The sequence below is a fragment of the Oppia nitens genome, unplaced genomic scaffold, assembly GCF_028296485.1.
Source record: "Oppia nitens isolate AA-2021 unplaced genomic scaffold, nextdenovo-longstitch-racon4-pilon3 scaffold7_pilon_pilon_pilon, whole genome shotgun sequence".
NCBI lineage: Eukaryota > Metazoa > Arthropoda > Arachnida > Sarcoptiformes > Oppiidae > Oppia > Oppia nitens.
This window is the reverse complement of record NW_026533251.1, coordinates 1,740,595-1,765,312: the sequence shown is the minus strand read 5'-3', so window position 1 is coordinate 1,765,312 and position 24,718 is coordinate 1,740,595. Positions and strand designations below refer to the sequence as shown.

The following is a 24,718-nucleotide window of genomic DNA, read 5'->3' as shown; positions in this document are numbered from 1 at the left end:
ATTTAATTATATCTGATGTTTGTGTTGTTTTTATATATTATTTAAATTATTTCAAACTATTTTAAATTATTTTTCTTACATTTTAATAAATAAACAAATCTTTAAACAAATATTTAAACAAATCTTAAATATAATCATTAATAATAATTACTGTATATTGTTACTAATAATGATGTTTAAAAAACTTAGTATTAATTAATATTGATATCTTTAATTGTGTAATTGTAATTTGTACTGTATAATATGTAATTAAACCGTTTGTAATATTTTATTATTATAATAACATTTAGTTATTGTTTTTTTTTTTGAAAAACAAACTAATAATATATTTAAATTAAATTTTGTTTTTATTATTAAGTTCATTAAACTATTCACAATTATGTGATTCATATTTTTACTGTTTATTAAATTATTGAAAAACTAAATTAAAATATAATTTTTAACTATTATTATATTAATTATAAAAAATTAACATCAAATAAGAAATACAGGTTTAAACATAACTCAAATGAACACATATTTATTATTTTATATTATTGAATGAATGATTTCAAATGAATTTATTCTATGGTTTATGAATAGGTTTTGCACCTCCGGGTAAATTTTGGTTGACTCCACCGATTCCATTACCAGAATGACTTCCGACAATTAAACCACCCTTTCCGTTATTATTGCCAACACCTCCCGTACCATTGGCTGAGTTTTTACCACCTTTGTTACCACCAATGCCGTTATTATCACCTACACCTCCCTTTCCGTTTCCTATAGTATTAGATTGATAGTGAGATAATTGATTGATTGATTGATAATTATCTAAATGTTTGCTAGAATATTAACTAACCAGAGTCATGGCCAACAATAAAACCTCCCAATCCATTATCAGTGCCAACACCGCCAACACCATTAGCGCCATTACTTTGAATAACATTACCGCCCAAACCATTTAATTTTCCTACACCTCCTTCTCCATTACCTGAACTATTACCAACCATAGCACCTCCCAGTCCATTAGTATCACCTACACCACCGATTCCATTACCAGTATTTTCACCAAAATGATTGCCACCAATTCCATTTAGGTCATCATCGGGTTCGGGATGGGGTGGTTCAGGTTTAGATGGTCGTTCATCCCACCAACTGGGTAAATTTGGATTACCAGTCCACGCAGTGGCTGGGATTTCAGGTTTACTCGGTTTATGCGGGTATGCGGGCGGTCTATAATCGAACTCTGGTTCGGGTTTTGGATTATATGAAGGGTTACTGTGTATCGGTGGCCATTGAGGTTGGGATTCTGGCTTAACTGCAGGCGATTGAGGCCACCAATCATTGTCATTAATAGATGGATTTTGCGACTGAAGAATGGGTGGTTTGCGTTTATGACTTTCGCTATCATCTGTATCATCCCATTCATCATAGACGGCATCAAATGGTGAGTTTGGTTTAGTTGATTTTGGTGTAGTTGGTTTGTTCCACCATTCATTGTCTTCATCTTCGAAACTCGGTTTAGAAGTGGGTTTATATTCAATAGATGGTGATTGTTCCCATGGAGGGGGTTGATAGGAGGGCTTTATTGGTTGGGGTCGAGAGTCAGGTTTTGAATAAATAATGCTGGGTTTTATTTCGTCCTGATTGTCATCCCAGGGAGGTCTGGGATATTCATTGATAGGTGGATTAGCTTCATGTGATTCGTTTGGTATTTGTGGTCTGATTTGGCTAATCGGTCGGTTCTCATTCATCCACTCTTGTATGGTATTTGGTTCTCTATTAGGAACTTTGACAGGTTCTACGGGAACATCATCTTCCCAAGGATCGGTTGTATATCCCATAGACATATGATTGTTAGACCATTGTGTTTGTGGGCCGTCCAATATTGGTGGTTTCTGAGCAGCCCAGGGAGGGTTCGAATCAATAGGTTTAAGCATAGGTTTAACATCATTGTCCCATTCATTATCCATATCATCATCAGGTTTGGGATAACTCATTGGTTGCTTATTGACAACATTTCCTTCATTATCATTATTGATTGGACTTCCATTAGGACTGCCCGGTCGTGATTTAGTTGGTCTAATTTGTGGCATTTTTTGTTCCTGTTTATGATCTATTATACTTGGTTTTGTTGGTCTCAAAATATCCTGAATCTCTGATATAATGGGCACTCGTAGACCCCTTTCCTCACGCAAACCTTTTTCAACCGGATGGACATCAATACTTCGAGCAACTGATTCAACTTCATGATTAAAACCGGACTTAGTTTGTAAAGTACTGGTAATAGTAGTAGTAATTTCATCGGTAGTGGCCAACTGTTGTTCACCCGATGTCAATGTGACTGTAATTAACAAAATAATAGTTAAAACATTCATAACTTTTTGTTGGTTTGTCTATTAAGAAACAAATGATTTTACCGTTTAATGAATTACCTGTTTTTTAAGTCATTTCTATACCACATATGTGTTAATTAGGATTTTAAAGTGTCATTTTTGTGTACAACTATTGATCTCATTTTCTAAACTAACAAATAATTTATTCATTTGTGTTAAAAACGTACAATAATTTTTTATAATTATATAATTCATGACACATTTATTAAAAAAATAAAGCTTGAATCACTTAGTTTTACAGATTTTTAATATTAATATTTTATTTCTCACTAAAATAAAATAAAATAATGTTTTTTATAGAACTATACAACATTTTAGAAAATAATAGATATTTAATAAGAAAATGAATTAAAATTACTTTTATTATTACAAAAATAATTACAATCATAATTTTAATAATTACGTGAAATTTATTAATTAATAGACAATAAGTTATTTACAATTATTGACAAAAATTTTATATAAGTAATGCTATATTGGCTTAAATGGTTTAAAAGGTTTCAAAATTGAAAAAATTTGATTCCAGTCTTTTCCTTGATTTAATGTCTGTCCCGCGTCTCCGTTACCAGAATTAGCACCGTTATTATTACCACCTTTCCCACTATTATTACCATTACCACCCTTTCCATTGCCTAAAATTAATTTTAAAAAACATTAGAAATAAAATATAAATTATTGTTAATAACTGAGTACCTGATGAATGACCCACATTGTTGCCACCATTGCCAACATTGTTGCCAATACCTCCTCTAGCATTAGCAGAGTTTGGACCGCTATTATTGCCTCCCAAACCACTGTTATCTCCTTTACCACCAAAACCATTACCAGAATCATTACCGACATTTCCTCCACCATTTCCATTATTTTTGCCTTTCAATTTATTGTATTAATAATTTATAAATAAAAATAGTTTATATATATATCTAACCATTTCCACCGTAGCCATTGCTTGAGTTGGAGGCAATATTATTACCACCGATGCCATTCCAATGTCCAATATCGCCCACTCCTGTACCCGACATATTTCCTATGTTTCTGCCTCCGTTTCCATTATTATCTCCAGTTCCTCCAACTAAAAAATAAAATAAAAATTATTTATCGTTATAATAATAAGTTTTAAAAAACTAACATCCGTTTGATGAGTTTTCGCTGATTATGTTTCCTCCAATTCCGCTATTGTTTCCAACGCCTAACAATTTTTGAAGAAATTTATATTAAATTTATTTTTAGATTATATAATATATTAATTTAAATTTGCCTCCAATTCCGTTGCCATTTAACTGTCCCCCGTTTGCGCCTCCGTTTCCATTATTGAAACCTCTGCCACCTTTACCATTGCCCACATGATTGCCAATAATGTCACCTCCGATACCATTGTTATCTCCAATGCCTCCAAAACCATTGCCCGAGTCATCACCAAAATTTCCTCCTTTTTTATAAATATTTTTATTATTAAATGTGAAAATAACAAAATAAATACTAATAGACCTCCGTTTCCATTTCCATTGTTATGAATTCCCGCTGGTCTTTCAAAACTATACGGCTTATGTATTGTTGGCTTAATAATAGGCACATAGTCTTTATAAAACAAATTATCAGTTTTTTTATTATCTATGAATGGATTTAAATTTTTATTGTTTTCATTGACTTTAGGCTTTAAAATATTTTGTATATTAATTTTATGAATTTGACTTTTATCATCATTATTATAACTATGAGTGAATTGTTTTAAATCAATGGGAATTATTATTGAATTCAAATTAGTTTGAGTCAATTGAGTCCATTTTTGCACCGGTGAGTGAAATCCTGGCGAAACATCTAATGTATCCAATTGTTGCCAAAAGTTATTCAATTTAGACACTCTCTCACTAAATACTCTATCACTGATTAATGTCAATAAAATAAATAAATATAATTTTACCATTGTCAATTAATTTATTTAATGTAATATATAATTTTACACTAAATATAAATACTTAATGCCTATATTTGTTTATATTTGTTTGTATTATCAATGCTAATATTAATAAAAATATTTAGGTCACTATATTTTAGTAAATGTATTGTAATAATTAAATAATGTTAGTTAATTTTTTTAACTTTAATTATTATTTATTAACAACATTTTATTGTTTTATTATATTTTAATTAAAATATTGTTTTATTATTAAGATTAAAAAAATAAAATTATCCTAAATAAAAATTTATTAATTAAAACTAATCATTATTACAAATAGTATATTATTTGTTTTAAATATATTAGTTTGATTAAAAATTTTATAAATTTTTTTACTTCAATTAAGTATTTGAAATATTTGAATATATTAATAGAAAACATATAATCAATTTGTATGACTTTAGAGTGGAAGAGGTGGTCGACACTAAACTAAACATTTTTCTCACAATTGATTATAACATTGACCTTTAATTTATACATTTTAGTGGCAATACTTACAAATCAACTTTTCATAAACTTATTTAATACATGTAATATTATAAAAACATGTTTGATGTAATAATATTATATAATAATTTAATAGATAATAGTTTAACATTTTATAATAATAATATAAAAATAAATAAATAAAATGTGATATTAATAAATTATATACATATTATTTTAATTGTAAGATAATGTATTGTTTATAATGAATTTTATTTATTTCTTAATAATAGTTTGTATTTTAATATGCATTAAAAGTGAATCACTACCGATATTACCTATACTAACAGCAATTGCTGGCAAATCTAGTAATATATTAAATGTTAGTATTGATACATTGGGTTTAGCAAAATGGATGAGTGAATCAGCAAAAATAGGTAAGATTTACAATAATAATCGATATTTAAATGTCAATTTAGAAGTTAAAATAATTATAAAAATAATAAATTTTCATTTCTATAACTATTGTTAGAAAAAAATCGATCCGGTTTTGTAAAGGATTTAATGTATACCGCGTTTTATAAATCAGATCAGAAATACAATGTTATTGTATTTAATTTAAACGAAGAGCATCGGCACCGACTGATAGGCATACAATTTTATGCCAGCGCTGACTATACGGATGGCACTAAGTATGCTATTTGGGTGTTTGAAAGTGGGTTTTTCATCAATAAGGGGGCCAGAGGTTGGAATAACTGGGCTATGATTGGTACTTTCAATAGAAATAAACAAGGTCATATTGTGACTTTTAGAAAAAGATTTAATAATAACAAATTCAATACAAATAAATATAATAATACTATTAATGATAGACTAAATTTTAATAATGAATTTTGTGATATTACAGATTAAATCTAAACTATCTTTAATACATATTATACTTAATTTATAAAATTTATTATCCTATTTGTCATATTTTTACATTTTATTACAATATTATAATTTACACGTATTAGTTTGAATTTATAAATTCAAACGAATACGTGTAGTGAATATTTGATATTTTATGATTAAGTGATTATACTGCAGATTAACTTTTTATTAAATTAATAAATATCAAACAATAATAATAAATGTAAAACAGCTATATTTGCATAATTTACCCTAAATTATAATATTTAAAAAATAGATTAAATTTATTTATTTTCATAATATATATTTTATAAATAAAATAATTATATTAATGTATAATATAAAATGCAAATAAAATAATTATTTATATAATAATTTTCATTAAAAATATATTTGTTTAAATGTACAATTAATTAAATTAATACAAATGAAGTTTATGTTGCTTTTATGGCTAACATTATTTCTTATGAGACAATTTGTAATATTTTGCAATGAAGTTACTGAACCAATATTACCATTAATATCATTGCACGACAACATTGATAATAATGATATTATTGATAACAATGCACTCAATGATATTCAACTAACAATAAATTCAGACAACAAATTTTGGAGTAGCAATTGGTTGTCACCACATCCACCTCCCGTTCCTCCATATATATCAACAAATGAAAATCAAAAGCCAATGTCATCACAAATAAACGCAACTCTTCAACATTCAAATCAATCAGTTATTTTAAAAGACAAACCCAAGATTCATCCTAAACCAGATCCCGAATCATATAATGAATTTAATAATGATTTTGATGATTATGACAGTACTCCTAATAATGATCACATTTATAATCTGAATATAGAAGATGTTGAGCCCAATAAAGATCACGTCTACGAGCCGTTACATAAACCTAGTTTTGATGTCAATTTTGATATCAATTATCAGCCAAACTTTGATTTACATCACAAACCAGAACAAGAGTTTTCGTCAACCATTAAATTAAAAGTAAGTACTTTGAGACCACAACCGATGAGTACAAATAGACCACAAACTGTATCTACAAGAGGAGTCTCTTCAACTACTTTTAGAGTAACCCAACCGCCAACTGATCTAACAATAACTTCTAACAGACCTCTGAAAACTACAAGCAAAACGTCAACAATTTCTGTTGCAATGACTGACACCAGCACTCAGACTATTACTACAACTAGTAGTCCAACTCTTATATCACAAACCAATAAAACTGAAGAAGAAGACCAACAATGGAACCCAATTATCATAAATATGGAAACAGTAGACAAACCGACGACACCGGCAAACATTGATACCATTAGTTCAATATTGGCCTCAGTTTTAGGCAATTCTGGATTTGCATCAATTAATGGCTTAAATCACAAACAAAATGTAAGCGCAAATCCACGTCAAATTCAATCAACTTTATCGCCAAAATTGAAAGATAAAGATAAGTGGCAAAAGATACCGATCAAGACATTAATCCCGACTGCCATACATCCAGATCTACCGATTTAATTATTTTACTAAAATATTGCAATTTATTATTTTATATAAAATAAGAAATTCTAATAATTTAAATAATCTATAAAAGTTAAGATATTTTTTTTAAATATAAAATTATTATTACTTCAAAATTATAATATAGATTTTAAATTTATTAACTATAAGAATCTATTATATAAAATATAAAAATTAATCTAAAAATAACATACACTATAAATTGACAATATTTTTTAAACAATATTTAATAAAAACATATGTTAAATTATTATAAAAAATTAAATATTATGTATTGTACAACTAAATTACTTGAAGTAAATGACATATAAAAACTATACCTTTTTTAAAAAAAAAATATTAAGTAACTTTTAAAAAACTGTAATTTAAAAAATACTAACTTTAAATAATGTGTTTATTGAGTAATATTAAATTACTTGTTTTTACATTACTATTGGTCATTGAACTGACAGTTATATCTGGTTTGCCAAAGAAGAGACCAAACACTGCAAACAATGTGCACAAGGATTGGGCGATTGCTGAGGGAATACCACCACATAGTCATCCAGAATATGAAGAGCCACCATATCTACCGTTTCCCGAATCAGTACGTTTAGTATTTCCTAACCCAAAATTTCCAAATCATTGGATTCCCGAAAGTGAATTAACAACAACAACAACAAAACCAGCTCCGGGATTATAATGATTTTTAATATTGTATTTTTAAAATAACAATATGATTATATAAAAATTTTCATTTAGTTTATTATTAATAATATTATTTTGTTTCAATTAGAATATCATATGAATTAAGTTAAAATATCTTTTGTAAATTATTACGAATATCAAATTGCATTATTAATAAATTTGTAAAAATAAAAATAAATTTTATATTTTAAAACTAACTTTTTTTGTATAAAAATAAAATTAATATATCAAAATAAACATTTAGAATAAATTTTAATAAAAATGTAAAATAAATAATGTATAAATATAATTTTATAGATTTAGTATTACAATTAATTAATTAAATTTATTAAAATCTATAACAATTTCAAAAATTTATAACAATTCTTTTAGATTTTTATTATTAATATTATTTTTCTATAATGAAAATTTATGTTAAATTGTTTTATGTTTGTAAAAATATACAGTATATTATTATTTATTCTATAAACCACAAAAATTGATATTTGACTATTAATAAAAGTAATTTATTTTTTTAGTTTAATTAAACATTTACACACATATACAGTATTATATATATATATATATATATAACTTTATATAACTCAGATGTTTTGAGAAAATATGCTTAAAAATTGCTAAATTAAATGTTTTTTAAAATAATGTAGATTTTATATTTATATTTAGGTCAACCATATTTTGATATCTAGAAAAAAGAAAAAAGTATTTAAACAAATTTCATATTTAATTATTAGTTTCTTTTATTTTTATATACATTACTAAAATAAAAAATATGATATAATTGATAAAAAAAATGTTATATAAAAATACATTACTGTTAGTGCTTGCACTGGTTGTGCAGCACCTGGTAGTTGCTGCCAATGATTTTGGACAGATATTGGCTAATGCTGTAAAAAATCCTCATTTAATCATTGATGAAGTTAAGGGTTGGGCGTCAGCAGAGGGACACAGACCTCATAATACATATCATGAGCCACCGTTCATACCGTACCCAAAACCTGTATCGCCTTTGTTTCCTAACCCAGAATTTCCTAACAATTGGAGACCAGAACCAGAATCACCGCCAACACCACCTCCAACGCCACCTCCAACACTACCAACTCCACCGCCACCAACAATGCCTCCGTCAATGCCACCGGGTATGCCACCAGGTATGCCACCCGGTGCTGAACCTGAATACTGGGGACCGCCTCAACCTGAGTATGGACCGGCACCAGAAACTTGGCAGCCGGCGCCAGAAGCATGGCAACCACCGCCGCTGCCAGTTTCTGTTCCGGAAGGAGGTCCACCGTCAGTCGTTATTGGACCGGTAGCTCCCGTTGCATTAAACCCACAACAACCGCAACAAGCATCCCAACCACCCCAACCATGGGCACCAGTATTTCCTGGTGCAGGAGCACGATGGTTTCCACGTCAACCATAACAATTTAGTTTATTAAAATATTTTTAATTTGTGTATATTAATAAAAAATAATGTTTTTTAATATTTTTGTTGAATAATATTTATTTATTAAAAATTAAGCAAATTATATAATGGTATATATATTGTATACTATAATATTTATATATTTTCTGCTAAATCAATAATTTGTTTTTACTTTGACATGATAAACAAAATAATCTAGCACATATTGATCAGCCGCATTAATATAATGAAACGATACAACTGTATCACTGCAACATTGATGACCCTATAAAATAAATAAATAAATACTAATCAATAATTAAATTACAAATACATACAAATATATACTAATATTAAAATCTGTTTTATTAAATCATAATAATTAACAAATACTTGATGTTGTATTACAGTATATAAGCAAACCTGTTGTAATTTATAAATACTATAATTTTGTAGCCACGCTGCGTCCTTATATATATCAATATTGGGATTAATAAAATGAACCGGTTGAAATGGTATAAACCGACCCCTGGCTAACACATCCCGTGTATCGACAAACTCGACACCCAAACCCTCTAAACAACTGATTGCAAATAAATAACAAATAAAAACACTAATAGAAAATAACATTAAGACAAACCGTCCGATTTCAAGGTCATCAGCACCTGCCTGTGCCTGTGTGTGACAGTGCTTTCGGTCAGTGTTTTGATCGGTCAACTTATCAACCAACCGTTTGATGGCCTCTTTGCTAAATACCTTATTAATGGTAAATATTTTGCTGTAAACTTGTATTGTTTAATATAAATTTAACACTTACATACCCAGGACCTAAAATAAACATAAAAAATAATAATTAGTTAATTTTAAAATTATAAATCTAATAAATACTGACCACCACTTGGATATTGAATGCCTTCGTAAACAAATGGTAAGCAAAAGATAAGTGGGTTGTTGTGGTCATAGCCGGACACCATATATCTAAGATTTTCCATAATAGCATAGGTGTCGTCATCGGCCTTATAAAACCAATCAAACTGATCAAAATAGGTGTTCACTCCATATATAATACCGTTACGATTTTTGCACCACAAATGATTATGATCTTCGCTTTCACACCTCATCTCAATTATTGGATAACTTGGATCCGATTCAGAGCTGACAAAGTAGAGTACATCACACCTCTTACCCCATGTGTCTCTCACAGCATTAGCTCGGTTACGGTTTTTGGGATGAGTCGTAACCATACAGAGCACACGCGGCTTATTATACAATTTACTATTTATATTATAGTAATTGTTAAATAATATGGTTAACAACATAATTATAGCTAAGGCTATAATTACTAATGTTTTTTTATATTTAAAACTAACTGATCTCATACTTTATAAAATATAGTGATTTGAAGTTTAATAAATTATATTTTTAATTAAATAATTTTACTTCAATAGACTATGACAATAGTATTTTTAAATTCATTGTAGTGAATCAAATTGTTAAAAAATAAATTAAATAAATAAACTAACAAATTAATTAAATTCAAATTATTATAATCACAAAATATAAACAATAAATGGCACGTTTCTGATGCAAATTAATTAAGTAAAATAGATTATAGTTATTATAATAATGAATTTTGGCATATTTTTATTATACAACAATACATTTAATTATTAACGCTTATTTACTATCTTTAGTTTAGTATTAACATAATGTTTTAAATAGGCTGTTCATTCAAAGATGCTAAAAAATAGCTTAAAGTCACTATAAAAGTTAGTAAAAGATAAACAAAAATTATTTAGTTTAAAGAAAATTTTACCAATACAATTTTTAAAATGCTTAATTTAATATTTTGATAAAATATCTAATCAAAATACAAGTTGTTTTTATTAAAAATCACTATAATATAACTGCTCTCAATAAAAAAACACAGTTAAAAAACACCAATATTTATTTAATGATAAATCATATACTATTATATATTATGTGATTCACTATGATTCATTGTAATTTATATCTTTTTATTTTAATATAATAGTTTAATTAACATTCAGTATTATTAAATGATTATTAAAAGATGATTATATTAATAATGACTTAAATAGTTATTTTTAGGTAAAATAAAATTTTCTATAAATTTTTATTTTATATAATTTACTCATTATATTGAATATCAGCTTCAAATATATCTAATAACTTTAAATGAAAAGCCTAATTATAAATAAACACCTGAAATACAGTTATATTTCATTATCAATAATATTTTATGATAAAATAAATAATAGTTACTTAATAAAACATTATATCATATTATATCCTACTATTAAATCTAATAAACGTTAATGAAAGTTGACATCAGATGTAATCAACAACAGTTGCATACAAAATGATAAACAATGCATATATAAAACATATATTATTATTAATGTTAAAAAGTTTTATTTTAATAATATTTTTTTACTTTTTAAATGTTAAGATAAGACAACTATTATTAAAAAATAATTCACACAATAATATAGATAATGATGACTATTATGAGACTAGTATTGATTGGAATCGATACCCAATTATATCATTGAATTCAATGAATCGCATATTAGTTTTGTCTGAAGCCAGAAGTGGCTCTTCATTTATAGGTATGTTTGTTGTCATAGATTTTTGTATAATTTTAAAAAATAAATATTAATTATACAATTTTATAGCCGACTTAATCCATCAGAGTTGGCCAACATTTTATTTATTTGAACCATTAATTCATATGAAATATGAAAATATAAGACAAAACTATAGCAATAGTCAGAAAGCGTTAAATGTTTTGACAAAACTATTTAACTGTGATTTCAATCTATTAAATACAAAAAATAAAAATAGTATTATTTGGAAAACTGAAGAGTAATTATTATTATTTTTTGTTATCAAATATACTTTCAATTAAAAAGTTTAATAATAATAAACTGTTTACAGAAATTTAGTAATGAAAAAATATATGAATATCAATAAAACATTATTCTTTGATGAATCAGTCAATAAATTTGTTTGCCAAAGATGTCCAAATAATTTGATAAAATCAATACGGATTAGTGTTGATCAATATCTTCAATTACAACAACAATTTGGTAATTTTGACATATATTTAATACATAATATTGTAATACAGTATTACTAAAACAAAACATAATCTTATCAATCGATACATATCTTTTAATATAATTATAAATTATATATTTAATAGATTATCCAATAAAACTTGTTATTATTGTAAGAGATCCGAGAGGTATTATGAGTTCCCGATTACTGCCATTAATGGATTGGTGTCGGAAGGATATGATAAACAATTGCGGTAACATTCAAGTGCTTTGCGCTCGTATGAGAAATGATATATTGACTGCTCTCAAGGCATACAATGAAATGCCAGGTTTGTTAAGATAAATAAAAATTATTATCTTTTAATTTTTTAAAAATATAAATTATTTCTCATATATAGATCGAATAACAATAGTTAGATATGAAGACCTATCTTTCAATACCATAGAAATAGCAAAGAAATTATACAACAGATTAGGACTAAAATTTACAAAATCGGTTGAATATTGGATTGAAAGCCATACTAATAATAGCAAAACACGTGCCAATCCTTACTCGACAATACGTGACTCAAAACAAACAGTCCTCTCATGGATTAAGAGACTAACGGCTCAACAAATCGACAAAATTCAAAGTCATTGCACAGAAGTTATGGATTATTTAGGCTATAATTTAATTGATACAAATAATTATAAACAATTGAAAAATAATTTTTCAATTAATAACATTTTAAACAATCATTTTACATTAGATTATATGACAATCAAAATTGATGAAAGTTAGATTTTTTTAAATAAATAAAATTAAATCGAAACTAATAAATATTAATCTATATATTAGATCATCCTAACTGTTATCAATGTATATTGAGTTTTTTTTTATAAAAATATATTATTTTTAAATTTTGAATTTAACTTTTAAATATTTTATTCAAAGTAATGATTTTGTTATACATTTAAAAGATATATTGAAGATTTACAGATTTTATTAAGCGCAGGAATTATATATACCAATAACTTATTGTACTGTCGAAAAAAATTTAATTTAAATGTTTTTAAGTATGTTTTTATTAAATAATTTATATTAAATAATTAGTATTTATTTCATTATGAATTTCGATATATTAAATTTCGATAATGCTTAGTTATTTGATGTATTGGTGAAGTAAAAACATAAAAGTATAAAATGTAAATTATAGTCAATTATATAGGCATTAAACTCAAAGAGTGAATCCATAAATAAATTGGTAGCTATTTAATAGACAAATAATATATAAAAAGTGAAATATTTGAATAATTGACATAAAAATTTAATTAAAGTCTATTTGTTAATTTAATCAGGATTTAGTTTTAGTGAAATATTTTTATATTTAGCTATTTTCAAATGCAATATAAGAGGTATTTATAACTTACACATAAATTAAAACATTTTAATGTAATTTATAAAATATATAATTTTTACTAAACACAATTTTAATTTTGAATTAAATATTTATTATAATAGTAATAATAATGACAAAATTTGCAAATTATGAAATAAAATTGCATTATTTATTTTGTCATTATGTTATTCAATTAAAAATCTTTTAACCCAAAATCTATTAAAAATTTATTATTTGTTAATTTAAAAAATTAAACTTAATATTGAAAATATGTTTCAAAATACAGTGCAAAATACTCATTAGACATCAAACATATGCTTTAACAACTACTTATGATTTTATTACTGATTCACATCTCATTTATTTTGTTTTCAATACATTTGCATTCATTAATGATATCATATTTTAATCGGTATATAAATTGAATTACATTTTATGTATTATAGAAAATCTTACGAAAATCCAGACTCTGAGTGATAAAATAAATTAATAATTATAAATAGCAATTATAACAATGAAACTTATTATTATTATTATTTTATTGACTTATGTGTCACTCGAGTCGGTTGAGGGCTGGTCTGTCAGACAAATCTATAATCAACCTGAAGAAGGTATGGCATTAGTAATACAATATTACTGTCATTATTATATTTATTAATGGCTTAACAATTAGCTAAAAGTATAATAATAATAATAATAATAACATATATATTGATTTAATAGTTATCAGTGACAAAGAGTTGGATGAGGCAGAGGTGATGGCAGTAACGCTATCAACGACCAAAAAACCGTCCAAAACTAAAAAGCCACCGAAAAGTCCATCAATCAAACCGGTCAAACTTCCGGCCGATAGACCACAAAATACTGGAAAACCAGCAAAAGGTACCCCAAAACCAAAGCCAGGAAAAAATCAACAAAAACCTACCAAACAATCCAATAAACCAGTGAAGGCTTCCACTAATAATCCAGGAAAAGCCTCGTCAACCAAAAAATCTAAAGTACCGCCAAATAAGTGGGGACAGCCTAATCAAAATAATCTCAATAATAAATCCACTAAAAAACCATTTGTTTTAGATTTGACCGAAAACTTTATACCATAAGATCACCAATTTTTAAAACAAATCTTATAAGTATTCACTAATAAATCATTCATTTGTTTTACATTGTATTTCTTCATAATTAATATAATTTAATAAAAAAATTACAAAAATAATATCTAACTATAATAAAATTATTTAATATTTGCTTTATAATATGACATAAAACCAATTTCATAATTTGATTATTTATGACAATATAACTTATTTGAAAAACATATGTTTATTTACACAATATTTATTCAAAGTTAATCTTTTATAATATTATATATAAATTATATATTTATTATACCTCTTAATAATTTTATAAATTATAAGTAACCAGTAAATATATTTTTAAAACTAATAAATAAAATAAATATTGACATATAAAATATTAATATACAAAATATTATTACTCATATTATACTTTTTTAATAGACTATATTTTTAATATTTTTAAAATCGGATACATAAGCATAATTTTTAATAATTTTATTTAAAAAAGTAAGTTAAGTAAACTTGTTTAATAAAATATCTTTTATTATTATGAATAAAATTATCACAATATTTGTTTAAACACTCTATTAGATAAGTAGTCTAACGGATAATGGTTTGTAAGTAATTGATTCAAATGATATTTTTTTTGGTCATATTTTTTATCAATAGAAAAGTCAATCAATTTATAGCCCAAATTTTTCATGACATCCGAGCATTCATTTTGTATTTTAATAATCATTGTTTTATTTAGTCGTTTAGTCCACTGAAAGGCCGCTTTATATGAGTCTCTAATACCTGAGTGAGGATTATCTCTGTTTTTATCACGAGTCGTGTGGTTTTTGATCCATGTTTTGACTTTAAAGTTGTGCTTAATATTCAGAAAATTAAATAATTGTTTGGATTTTATTTGGACATCAGTTGATAGCTCTTCATAGCGAACTAACACTATATCCTCTATTAATACATGAAATACAATAATTAATATTTAATAAAAATTTATAAATGTCTGTCAATTACTGGCTATACGAGAGTTTTGTTTCAAATCAAGCAATTGATTGATATTTAGTCTCATTAGTCGACACAAAGTTGTAATGTTTTTGCAGTGTTTTGCTGTACACCAGACAAGATTCGGGTCATACCTTGAAGCCATTGTGCCTCTGGGATCCCTGACCAACATAACCAACTTTATTTGTGAAACTGCAAATGTTATGTATATAATTTTAAAATTTATTATTTTATTATGATATATGATATATACTATATAATCGGTGGTATATATAAAATTACTTATTTTTTTATTATAAACTATATTTTTTAATATTACTTGTTATTCTTAATTTTTTTAACTTTAATTTGATTTTGAATTGATTTTTAGACACTATATAATTGAATGAATACTAAACCAGATTTTTTATAGAGTGATAAATAGTGGTCAACACCAGCGCGAAGTGCTTTTACAAGACTTGTCTGACATTTATTGCAAATATCGAGTCTATATATTCATTATTATTATTATAATTATATATTATTTTTATTTTTGTTAATAAATGTTTAAATTATTAATATAATACAAACCGTTCAGTTTTATTATGGCCTCTCATCATTAAATTACTGAAATATATTTATATTTATTTAATTTTGTTTTATATTTATTATAAAAATATTATAATTACGTAAATTCATTCCAAAATGGTTGAACCGATAAATTATCAAAATGACAATTAAATAATTTTTGTAATGAATTGACAACTGTTTGAAACAATCGTTTGTTTTCACGTGAATTATAATAACGCAATTGATGTAATGGTTCGTAGATATAAAATAATTGACCACTTTGTTGTATTAAATTTGCTATATTTTATTATAAAAATTATCTAAAATCATTAATAACTATCTAATTTATACTATTTATACACTAAATATCTAAAAATTAAGTATAATTATTAATCTAAATTATATTAAATTGTTTACTTGAATATAATTATTTTTGTAAAAATAACTACATTTATAATTTTATATAATTTTTAGATATTTAATGCACATATAGTTATTAATTAGTATAAAAACTTACCCAAAAATGAAGAGCCACTTCTGGGTTCAGAAAGTATTAAAATTTTATTTCGTTGTTTTGCCGAAAATTCAGATATATTTTGCCATTCATTTGAATAACTTTTTTCAAATACTACTAATTTTTTATATTTATTAATTTCCCCAATAAATGATTTATCGTAGATATATCTGTCATTAATTACATTTAATTGTTGGCCATCACTGATATTTTTGGTTTTATTATGTTTCAAATATATTAAACCAATTGTGATTATTATAAATAATAATAAAAATATTATATAGATTTTCGAAAAGTTTTTACTCATTATTTTTAGTATTTTTATTAAGTATTATTTATTTAATATTATGATTAATTAAAAAATATATAAATTATATTATAACTTATTATAAATAAAAACATATGTTATTTATAATGAGATTGTAAAGTATATTTTATCAATCATTTATCAAATACACATTTTAAAACTTGTTTAATGACTTGTATTGTACACTGTTTTGCCTACTGTATAGTACAATACATATTTTAACAGTTTTTATAATGATTTTTTATAGTCTAAATATAATATACAAAATTTTAATAAATTATATATAATTTTTTTAAATAAAAGAGATAAATAAATATTATGATAAATTATTGATAATTAATAAATATGAAGTTTACTAATATACTAAAATATAAGTATATAATACTGAATATACAATACAAATAAAGATTAAATTAATTACTAGTAATCATATATTAAATGTTAAAAATACTAATAAATGTATCTAATTATAACTATAATTTAAAATAATATGATCAAAATATCTATAGATTAGAAAAAATAAAAAATAAAATAAAAATAAGTTTTTATAAATAATTAGAAATTAATAAACTTTAGATATAGCTGTTAATGATTTTCTCATATTTTTATTGAGAATATCATTATATTTAGTAATAAGTGGATCATAAATGGCACACTTTCTCAAGTCAGTGTCCGTACAATTTGTTGGTTTATGAATACCCGGTCTGTAATGTAATAGATAACCAAATTGTTTGTCAACAAAATGTATGGGACAGTCCTTATAGTCTTTATTGATAATACATTGAAGTGGTGTGTGATTCCACACGACTTTTGCATTTTTGGTTAATTGAAAACTTTTTGGTGCACTCATTGTAAAGTTTGCCCGATATAAGTGTCTCATTGTATACATAATATCATTAGTAGTGTATTGATTGGATATTAATTGATTGTAAAATCTTGTTTGTGTGAACAGATATGATGCAAATCTGTCCCAATTTGACCGTTTCTTTAGTGAATTCTACAAAAATATTTATTTAATTATTAAAAAATTTATAATTATATCAAAAAGTTATGTCTTACATATATTTGGTCCATCATTTGTGGCCAATCATAAGCATCTAAGGGAACAATTACTTCATCGATGTCGATGACCGCCAAAAACGTGTGTTTATACATATTTCTATAAAAGCAGTCATTCAACTCCAGTGTCTCCTGTGGTAGCATTTTGTCACCCATTTTGCTCATATATACTTCATTAAGATAAATATTATTTAATTGATGGCCACAATGTGTTGTATATCTCCATTCAATAAATTTCTACAATTCATAATAATTAATTCATTTTTGTATTAATTTTCTAAAATAAAAATATATAGTATTTACCAAATTAGTATAATAATTGAGTACTTTATCCATATAATTATTAGTAGTAAATGCATACAAATAGACTTTATTAGCTCCTAATATCTTTTGCAATTCAAGCCATTCAATAAGTCTAACACTAAAATCTATGTTATAGTAATATAAAGCGCGAACACAGACACCAAATAATGTCTTATTTCCCGACTCTGGTCTCTCATATATGACACGTAAATAATTTGTAAATTCAGATTTGCATTGATTATTAATTTTAATGGCCACAGCACTGGGTACCATATTTTTAATAGATATGGGAATATCGCAGGACAACAAAGTTGGCAAATAATATCCTTTCCTTTTATAATAGTTACCAAAATTGTAGGCCAACTCATCAATTTGTGTGACTTTGCTTAAAACAGCACGTTTTTTGCCCTCAAAATATAGTAAACACCTATAGAGTATTCAAACAAGTATTTACATGTATAATATAATATTCACTAAATGTTTTAATAATTGCTGTATAATTTAATTAAAGATAATTAGCATAAATACCAAAATGTTTGATTGACTAACTGTGCGAAATGATCGGTCACTCCAATGATTCTAACTTTTGTCATATTTTCTCGATTATCATAATAAGCATTATATGCATAATATGTTGTATTTTGATCGATGATCACTGATTGCCAATAAATGTTATTAAAAGCAATTTTCTCAATAGATGGTGGATATTTGTAACATGTTTTCAATGAATATTTGGACCAATCATTATCACTATTAATCTTTGAATAGTTTGTCGTCCATCTGATCCAATAATTTAAGGCAACATTTGTCTCATTTTCATATAATTTATAGATTTCATTAATATTAACAGTAGTATTAATATTAATATTACTAGTATTATTATTATTATTATATTTATTTTGGATAATATTAGCAATGTAATCACCAGGATCATTAATAATTCGATGATTTTTATTAGTCATAAATAATTTGATACTATTTTGTCCCAAATAATATTCACACCAACAAAACACTATAATCATAAGTATTATTAATAAAAATATTATTTTTAGTGCAAATTTATTTGTCGTTACAATTAAATCATTTCTTGACATTTCGCATTGCATTTAATATTGCATATTATTAATTAAATTGTATTAAAATGTTATTAACTGAACAGTATTTTTCTAAATCATGTTTACAAAATACTTAACATTTATTATAGTTTGGTTTACTATAATTAAAGTACTGTATAGCAGTCTGCAATATTATATAATAATTGACACATCTGTCTAAATTGAATTAAAAATATATGTATAACTGAAAATTATTACTGATTTAAAGCTAAAGTCAAACTTATTTAACATTTTGTTAGTCTAATAATAATGAAAATTTTCTTAAAATTGAAATTAATATCATATTTAATTTTATTAATAACTGTTTTTGTAATAATAATAATACAATTTTTGTAAGTATTATTATACTAAATATTGATTTTAGTAAAATATTTTTATATATTTATTAACTTTTATTTGATTTATGAATAGTACTGTAAATATTATAGATTTATATGGTTGTCGACCACATGTTAACGTTGTGTTTATGAAAACCCATAAAACTGGCAGTACTTGCATACAGAATATATTCTTGAGATATAGTGATTCACACGATTTGCTTATAGCTGTTCCCATAACTAATGGATACTTTGGTCATCCGGATCTGTTTCGCAGACAATTTGTTCCAAAATTAAAAGCAAATATTTCTTATAATATGATTGCAAGTCATATGAGATTCAATTATGAAGAGCTAAAAGCAATGATGTCATTGAATACTAAATTTGTAACAATTTTGAGACATCCAAACACATTGTTTGAATCGGTGTATAGCTATTATAATCTAAAACTTTTATTTAATGTAACTTACGATGATTTTTTGAAATACTTGTACACAAACACAACAAATGGCAAAAATATCAGAATTAATTCAAGACTACATCAAAGATTTGGCAGAAATCAAATGTCTTTTGATTTGGGATTAAATGTAACACAATTTGAAAATAATATAACAATCAATAAATTTATTGATAAATTAGAGAAACATTTTGATTTAGTTTTGATTAACGAAAGAATGGATGAAAGTTTGATATTATTGAGACAAGAGTTGTGTTGGACTCTAAACGATGTCATTGTCTTCAAATTAAATGCTAGAAAAGATTATATCAAACAAAAAAGTTATTCAAACAAATCAAATAATAAATATAATTATAAACTAAAACAATTGAATAATGTCGATCATATACTATATAATCACTTTTATGAAATTTTTGATAAAAAAATTAATGATTTTGGTCTGAATCGTATGAAAAATGAATTAATCATATTTCGCAAAGAAACTGATAATCTGTATAATGAATGTATTGATAAAAATGTCTTATTATCTGATTTACTGCCAAAACATCTCTATTACTCACCACATGTTAAGAGATTAAAACCAAAATCTCATTCAAGAAATATATGTCGACAAATGACAGCAATTGAAAACTTTTATTTGGATATTATAAGACAAAAACAAACCATTTTTTATGAAAATAATTTACGAAAAGATTTAGACATTGCAAATGAAAACTTGAGAATTGAAAATATGTATAAAATACTAGAATAATAAAAAATAATTAATTTGATTTGTTAATGATTTTGTATTATATTAAAATTAGTATAATTTTAAATCATATTTGTAAAAATTATAAATAATGATATATATTATATTGAATACAATGTAAATTATAAAATATCTAAGAGATAACATATATCTATGTTTATTTTTTTTATTATGTATCAATATTTATTAAAATTATTATATACAATTTATTAGTGATTTAGGTTGTAGGATTAATTTATATTAATAAAACATTATCAATAATAATTGTCAATTAGTAATTGATTTTTAATAGTTTATATCATGTATATAAATTTATGATAATATTTTTTGTATGACAGATACTATACTGTATTTTATGATAATTTCAATCAATAGTAAATATTATAAATATCTGTAAAGTTATAAAACAAAACAAAAAATCAGTTAAAATTTTTATTTATAGTACAAATAAAAAATTTAATATTATTTTTAATATTGTATTTAGGGTTTGTAATGATTCCATTCCTCGTCTTATTTCCAAAAGTTCCTTATATTCCCTTTTCTCTGGGAATTCAGAGGCAATCTATTTCCTAATGCTATCACCTATTGAACAATAAACAACACCTCTAATTATAATGTTTGAAAAACAAATGTTAAACTCTATTTTGAGTTGTATTGATAAATAATATCACTAAATTTATTGATTGAAATTGATTTTTAATTTTTTAAATGAAAATTTACTTACTTTTGGCACTATTTATTGTAATAATATAAATTATATTTTCTCTTCTAACAAGATAGGTAGGGAAAATAAATATTTTCCGGAAAATTTGTAGGGATTTTATTAGGGAACTTTCCATCCTTGGAATCATTACAAGTCCTAATTGTATTATAGTATCATTTTGTTGAATATTTTCTTTTACCATCTTTTACCAAATTATTTATCTTTATTTTACCATGTTAATTATTTGTTTTAAACAATGTTCAATTGATTTGATTATGCAAAATTAAGACCTGGAACTTTTGCGGGAACTTTCCTAAAATATTTTGATATAATTACACTTTTATCATACCCTAGTATCGAACCAATCTAATAGTTTATATAAAATATCGTGTGATATAATTTATTTATAGTTTAGCACTTTAGTAAAAATTTAAATTGTCATTTGTTAATGAAAAGTAAAGTATTAAAAATTACTTAATTTATTAATAAAGCTGTTATTTTTAAGTAATTATTGGAAATGTCTGAATCAGCTAAAGACAAGTCCAGTGTTAAACATATCGCCGATATAGTGGGTGAATGGGGTAAATGGCAGTTTCATTTTGTTGCCTATTGTTTCATATTATGGTCATTTGCTGCCATAAACAATATGGGCTACAGTTTTCATGCCTACAATAATGATTTTTGGTGTAGTGATGTTCCCATTGATTATCTGGTATACAATTTATATATATATATATATATATATATATATATATATATATATATATATATATTTAAAAAATTAGTTGTAATTAAGCAATAATTTTAAAAATTAATTAATTAGAATAAAACTGAAGATATGAAATGTTTTAAGTTTTTGTCACCCAATGAGAGCTGCACTGAATGGCAATACGATAGGACACAGTTTGGTAACTCTATTATAACTGAAGTATTTATTTGTAAAAATGAAATTTTAATATTAATTAAATTATAATATTAATTATTTTTAAAAGTTTGATTTAGTGTGTAGTCGATCAAACTTTGCTTCAATATCTCAAACTTTATTTATGTTGGGATACGTAGTATCGGGTCTGGTGTTTGCCCATTACTCCGATAAATATGGCAGACGTCCCATAGTATGGCTGTCCTTTTCAATTGAAATTTTCGGCATATTATTGTGTGCTCTGTCAACAAATATTTATTTTTATTCATTTGCAAGATTTTTAGTAGGAATGGGTAGCTCTGGTCGAGGAATGACTATATATATAATTAGTTTGTATATATGTTATATAAATCTATAAAAACTTAATTATTTATTTTTTTTAAAGTGCTTGAATGCATTGGCTCTAAATATCGGTCAGATGTTAGTCTATTAGGAGGAGTTGGCTGGCTTTTAGGCTACGCAAGTATACCCGGACTGGCCTATTGGCTACAAGATTATAAATATCTACAATTAATATCATTGGTTCCATTATCTACAATGTTTATCTGGTTTTATTGGTTTTACGAATCACCCCGTTGGCAGATAACTGTTGGACAGTTAGATAAAGCAGAGGTAACACTGAAAAACGCATTGAAATTAAATGGTAAAAGCGATGTAAATCTAAAGCAAAATTTAAATGAATTGTCAGCATATCTTAAAAAGGTTTGTCAAATATTTAATTTGTAAAACAAAATTTGTATTTTACAAACAAACAAAAACAAATAAAAAAAATTAAAATCAAGACCCAAACAGAGGGCGAATCTCAAAGAAATTACACGGCTTTGGATTTAGTTAAGACACCACTTCTCCGTAAAATAAGTTTTATATTGTGGTATACATGGATTGTTGAAGCACTTCTCTATTATGGCTTCAGTTTAAATATAGGTGACTTTGGCGGCAATTTTTACATAACGTTCCTATTGTCAGGACTGGTAGAACTGCCGTCACAGATATTGTGTGTATTTCTACTCCGAGTTATGGGTCGCCGAACTCTATTCTCACTATTTTTGTTTATGACGAGCGCCTCATGTTTTGCAATCATCCCTTCCCAGTCTGATTGGCTTAAAGTTACTTTTGCATTGATGGCAAAGTTTGGTGTCAACAGTGCCTGGAATGTTATGGCTATTCACGGACCTGAACTCTATCCAACTGTCCTCAGACAACGAGGACAGGGAATGGCATCGGTTTTCTCTAGGATTGGTTCTATTAGTTCTCCTTTTATGAGAAATTTGGTATATTTTATCATTATTTAGAAAATATATCAAACATTTTATTTAATTGATTTCACACATAGGCTGCAAACACTAGTCTAGCGGTGGTTATGATATTGTATGGTTTACTTTCATTAGTCAGTGCACTATTGGTATTACTTTTACCAGAAACTAAAGGACGCGAAATACCCGATACTATAGAAGAGGCGGAAAATGTCTTAAATTTAAAAATTAATAAAAATAAGAAATAATAGTAATTAAAATTATTAGATTTTATAAAAAAATATTTATAATAAAATAAATTTTTAATTTATTAAATTTTGTGTACTACTATTTTTGATTACTAGTTTAGATTACTGTACAAGCCTAAATTGATTAAATTATGTTTTATTTATTATCAAGGTTGTCAAATGTCAATTTTTTTATTAAAATATCAAAACTACATTAATCTCACACATTAATTACTTGTAGTACTTTAAGTTAATATATGTTTAACATAAACATGAGATTTCAATAATCATTCAATAAATAAATAATTGATTGTACAGGGTAATACCAAATTAACGATCAATTAAGTCTTAGTGTTTTACTTGTGTGATCAATAGACATATCAATTTTAGTAAATTATATGTAAA

The 24,718-nt window shown here is 25.1% G+C and overlaps 6 protein-coding genes across 6 annotated transcripts; 3 read left to right on the top strand and 3 right to left on the bottom strand.

Moving 5' to 3' along the window:
• Nucleotides 1-8,857: 8,857 nt before the first annotated feature.
• On the bottom strand, nt 8,858-10,567 carry LOC128963511 (glycoprotein-N-acetylgalactosamine 3-beta-galactosyltransferase 1-like). The gene is made up of 6 exons (XM_054310026.1): nt 10,189-10,567; nt 10,114-10,124; nt 9,937-10,052; nt 9,720-9,879; nt 9,520-9,582; nt 8,858-9,070 (listed from the first exon to the last, which is right to left on the bottom strand). Exons 1-6 carry the CDS (start codon nt 10,538-10,540, stop codon nt 8,858-8,860), a joined length of 915 nt encoding a protein of 304 aa, XP_054166001.1. The 5' UTR covers nt 10,541-10,567.
• A 3,752-nt stretch (nt 10,568-14,319) lies between these two features.
• Nucleotides 14,320-14,858, top strand: LOC128963510 (uncharacterized). The gene is made up of 2 exons (XM_054310025.1): nt 14,320-14,369; nt 14,482-14,858. Exon 2 carries the CDS (start codon nt 14,517-14,519, stop codon nt 14,856-14,858), a length of 342 nt encoding a protein of 113 aa, XP_054166000.1. The 5' UTR covers nt 14,320-14,369; nt 14,482-14,516.
• Nucleotides 14,859-15,396: 538 nt separating this feature from the next.
• On the bottom strand, nt 15,397-16,435 carry LOC128963509 (carbohydrate sulfotransferase 1-like). The gene is made up of 4 exons (XM_054310024.1): nt 16,410-16,435; nt 16,238-16,326; nt 15,852-16,031; nt 15,397-15,788 (listed from the first exon to the last, which is right to left on the bottom strand). Exons 1-4 carry the CDS (start codon nt 16,433-16,435, stop codon nt 15,397-15,399), a joined length of 687 nt encoding a protein of 228 aa, XP_054165999.1.
• Nucleotides 16,436-17,771: 1,336 nt separating this feature from the next.
• LOC128963508 (uncharacterized) lies at nt 17,772-19,505 on the bottom strand. Its single transcript, XM_054310023.1, has 5 exons — nt 19,497-19,505; nt 19,100-19,380; nt 18,572-18,998; nt 18,269-18,505; nt 17,772-18,206 (listed from the first exon to the last, which is right to left on the bottom strand). The coding sequence occupies exons 1-5, from the start codon at nt 19,503-19,505 to the stop codon at nt 17,772-17,774; spliced, it is 1,389 nt and encodes a 462-aa protein (XP_054165998.1).
• A 207-nt stretch (nt 19,506-19,712) lies between these two features.
• On the top strand, nt 19,713-21,781 carry LOC128963507 (galactosylceramide sulfotransferase-like). The gene is made up of 3 exons (XM_054310022.1): nt 19,713-19,746; nt 20,115-20,780; nt 21,693-21,781. The coding sequence occupies exons 1-3, from the start codon at nt 19,713-19,715 to the stop codon at nt 21,779-21,781; spliced, it is 789 nt and encodes a 262-aa protein (XP_054165997.1).
• A 647-nt stretch (nt 21,782-22,428) lies between these two features.
• LOC128963506 (organic cation transporter protein-like) lies at nt 22,429-24,304 on the top strand (the record flags this gene model as incomplete). The annotated part of the gene is made up of 6 exons (XM_054310021.1): nt 22,429-22,623; nt 22,735-22,839; nt 22,904-23,162; nt 23,219-23,503; nt 23,593-24,104; nt 24,167-24,304. Coding segments are annotated over exons 1-6 (1,494 nt in total), but the record flags the coding sequence as incomplete, so codon positions are not given.
• Nucleotides 24,305-24,718: the final 414 nt, after the last annotated feature.

Excerpts from the sequence above, each read along its gene's own strand:
- LOC128963511 (XM_054310026.1), bottom strand. The coding sequence starts at position 10,540 with ATGGTTACGACTCATCCCAAAAACCGTAACCGAGCTAATGCTGTGAGA. Across the intron at positions 9,583-9,719 it reads GTATTTATAAATTACAACAG|GGTCATCAATGTTGCAGTGA; the intron begins GTTTGCTTATAT and ends TTTATTTTATAG. Across the intron at positions 9,071-9,519 it reads TTAATGCGGCTGATCAATAT|TATTCAGGTTCAGCACCGGG; the intron begins GTGCTAGATTAT and ends GGCGGTCCCCAG.
- LOC128963510 (XM_054310025.1), top strand. The coding sequence starts at position 14,517 with ATGGCAGTAACGCTATCAACGACCAAAAAACCGTCCAAAACTAAAAAG.
- LOC128963509 (XM_054310024.1), bottom strand. The coding sequence starts at position 16,435 with ATGAGAGGCCATAATAAAACTGAACG. Across the intron at positions 16,327-16,409 it reads GGCCATAATAAAACTGAACG|ACTCGATATTTGCAATAAAT; the intron begins GTTTGTATTATA and ends ATGAATATATAG. Across the intron at positions 15,789-15,851 it reads ACAAAACTCTCGTATAGCCA|AGGATATAGTGTTAGTTCGC; the intron begins GTAATTGACAGA and ends ATGTATTAATAG.
- LOC128963508 (XM_054310023.1), bottom strand. Across the intron at positions 18,506-18,571 it reads TCAATTATTATACTAATTTG|AAATTTATTGAATGGAGATA; the intron begins GTAAATACTATA and ends TATGAATTGTAG. Across the intron at positions 18,207-18,268 it reads AAATGATGGACCAAATATAT|AATTCACTAAAGAAACGGTC; the intron begins GTAAGACATAAC and ends ATATTTTTGTAG.
- LOC128963507 (XM_054310022.1), top strand. The coding sequence starts at position 19,713 with ATGTTATTAACTGAACAGTATTTTTCTAAATCAT. Across the intron at positions 19,747-20,114 it reads ACAGTATTTTTCTAAATCAT|ATTTATATGGTTGTCGACCA; the intron begins GTTTACAAAATA and ends TAAATATTATAG. Across the intron at positions 20,781-21,692 it reads AGATTATATCAAACAAAAAA|GGTTTGTAATGATTCCATTC; the intron begins GTTATTCAAACA and ends TATTGTATTTAG.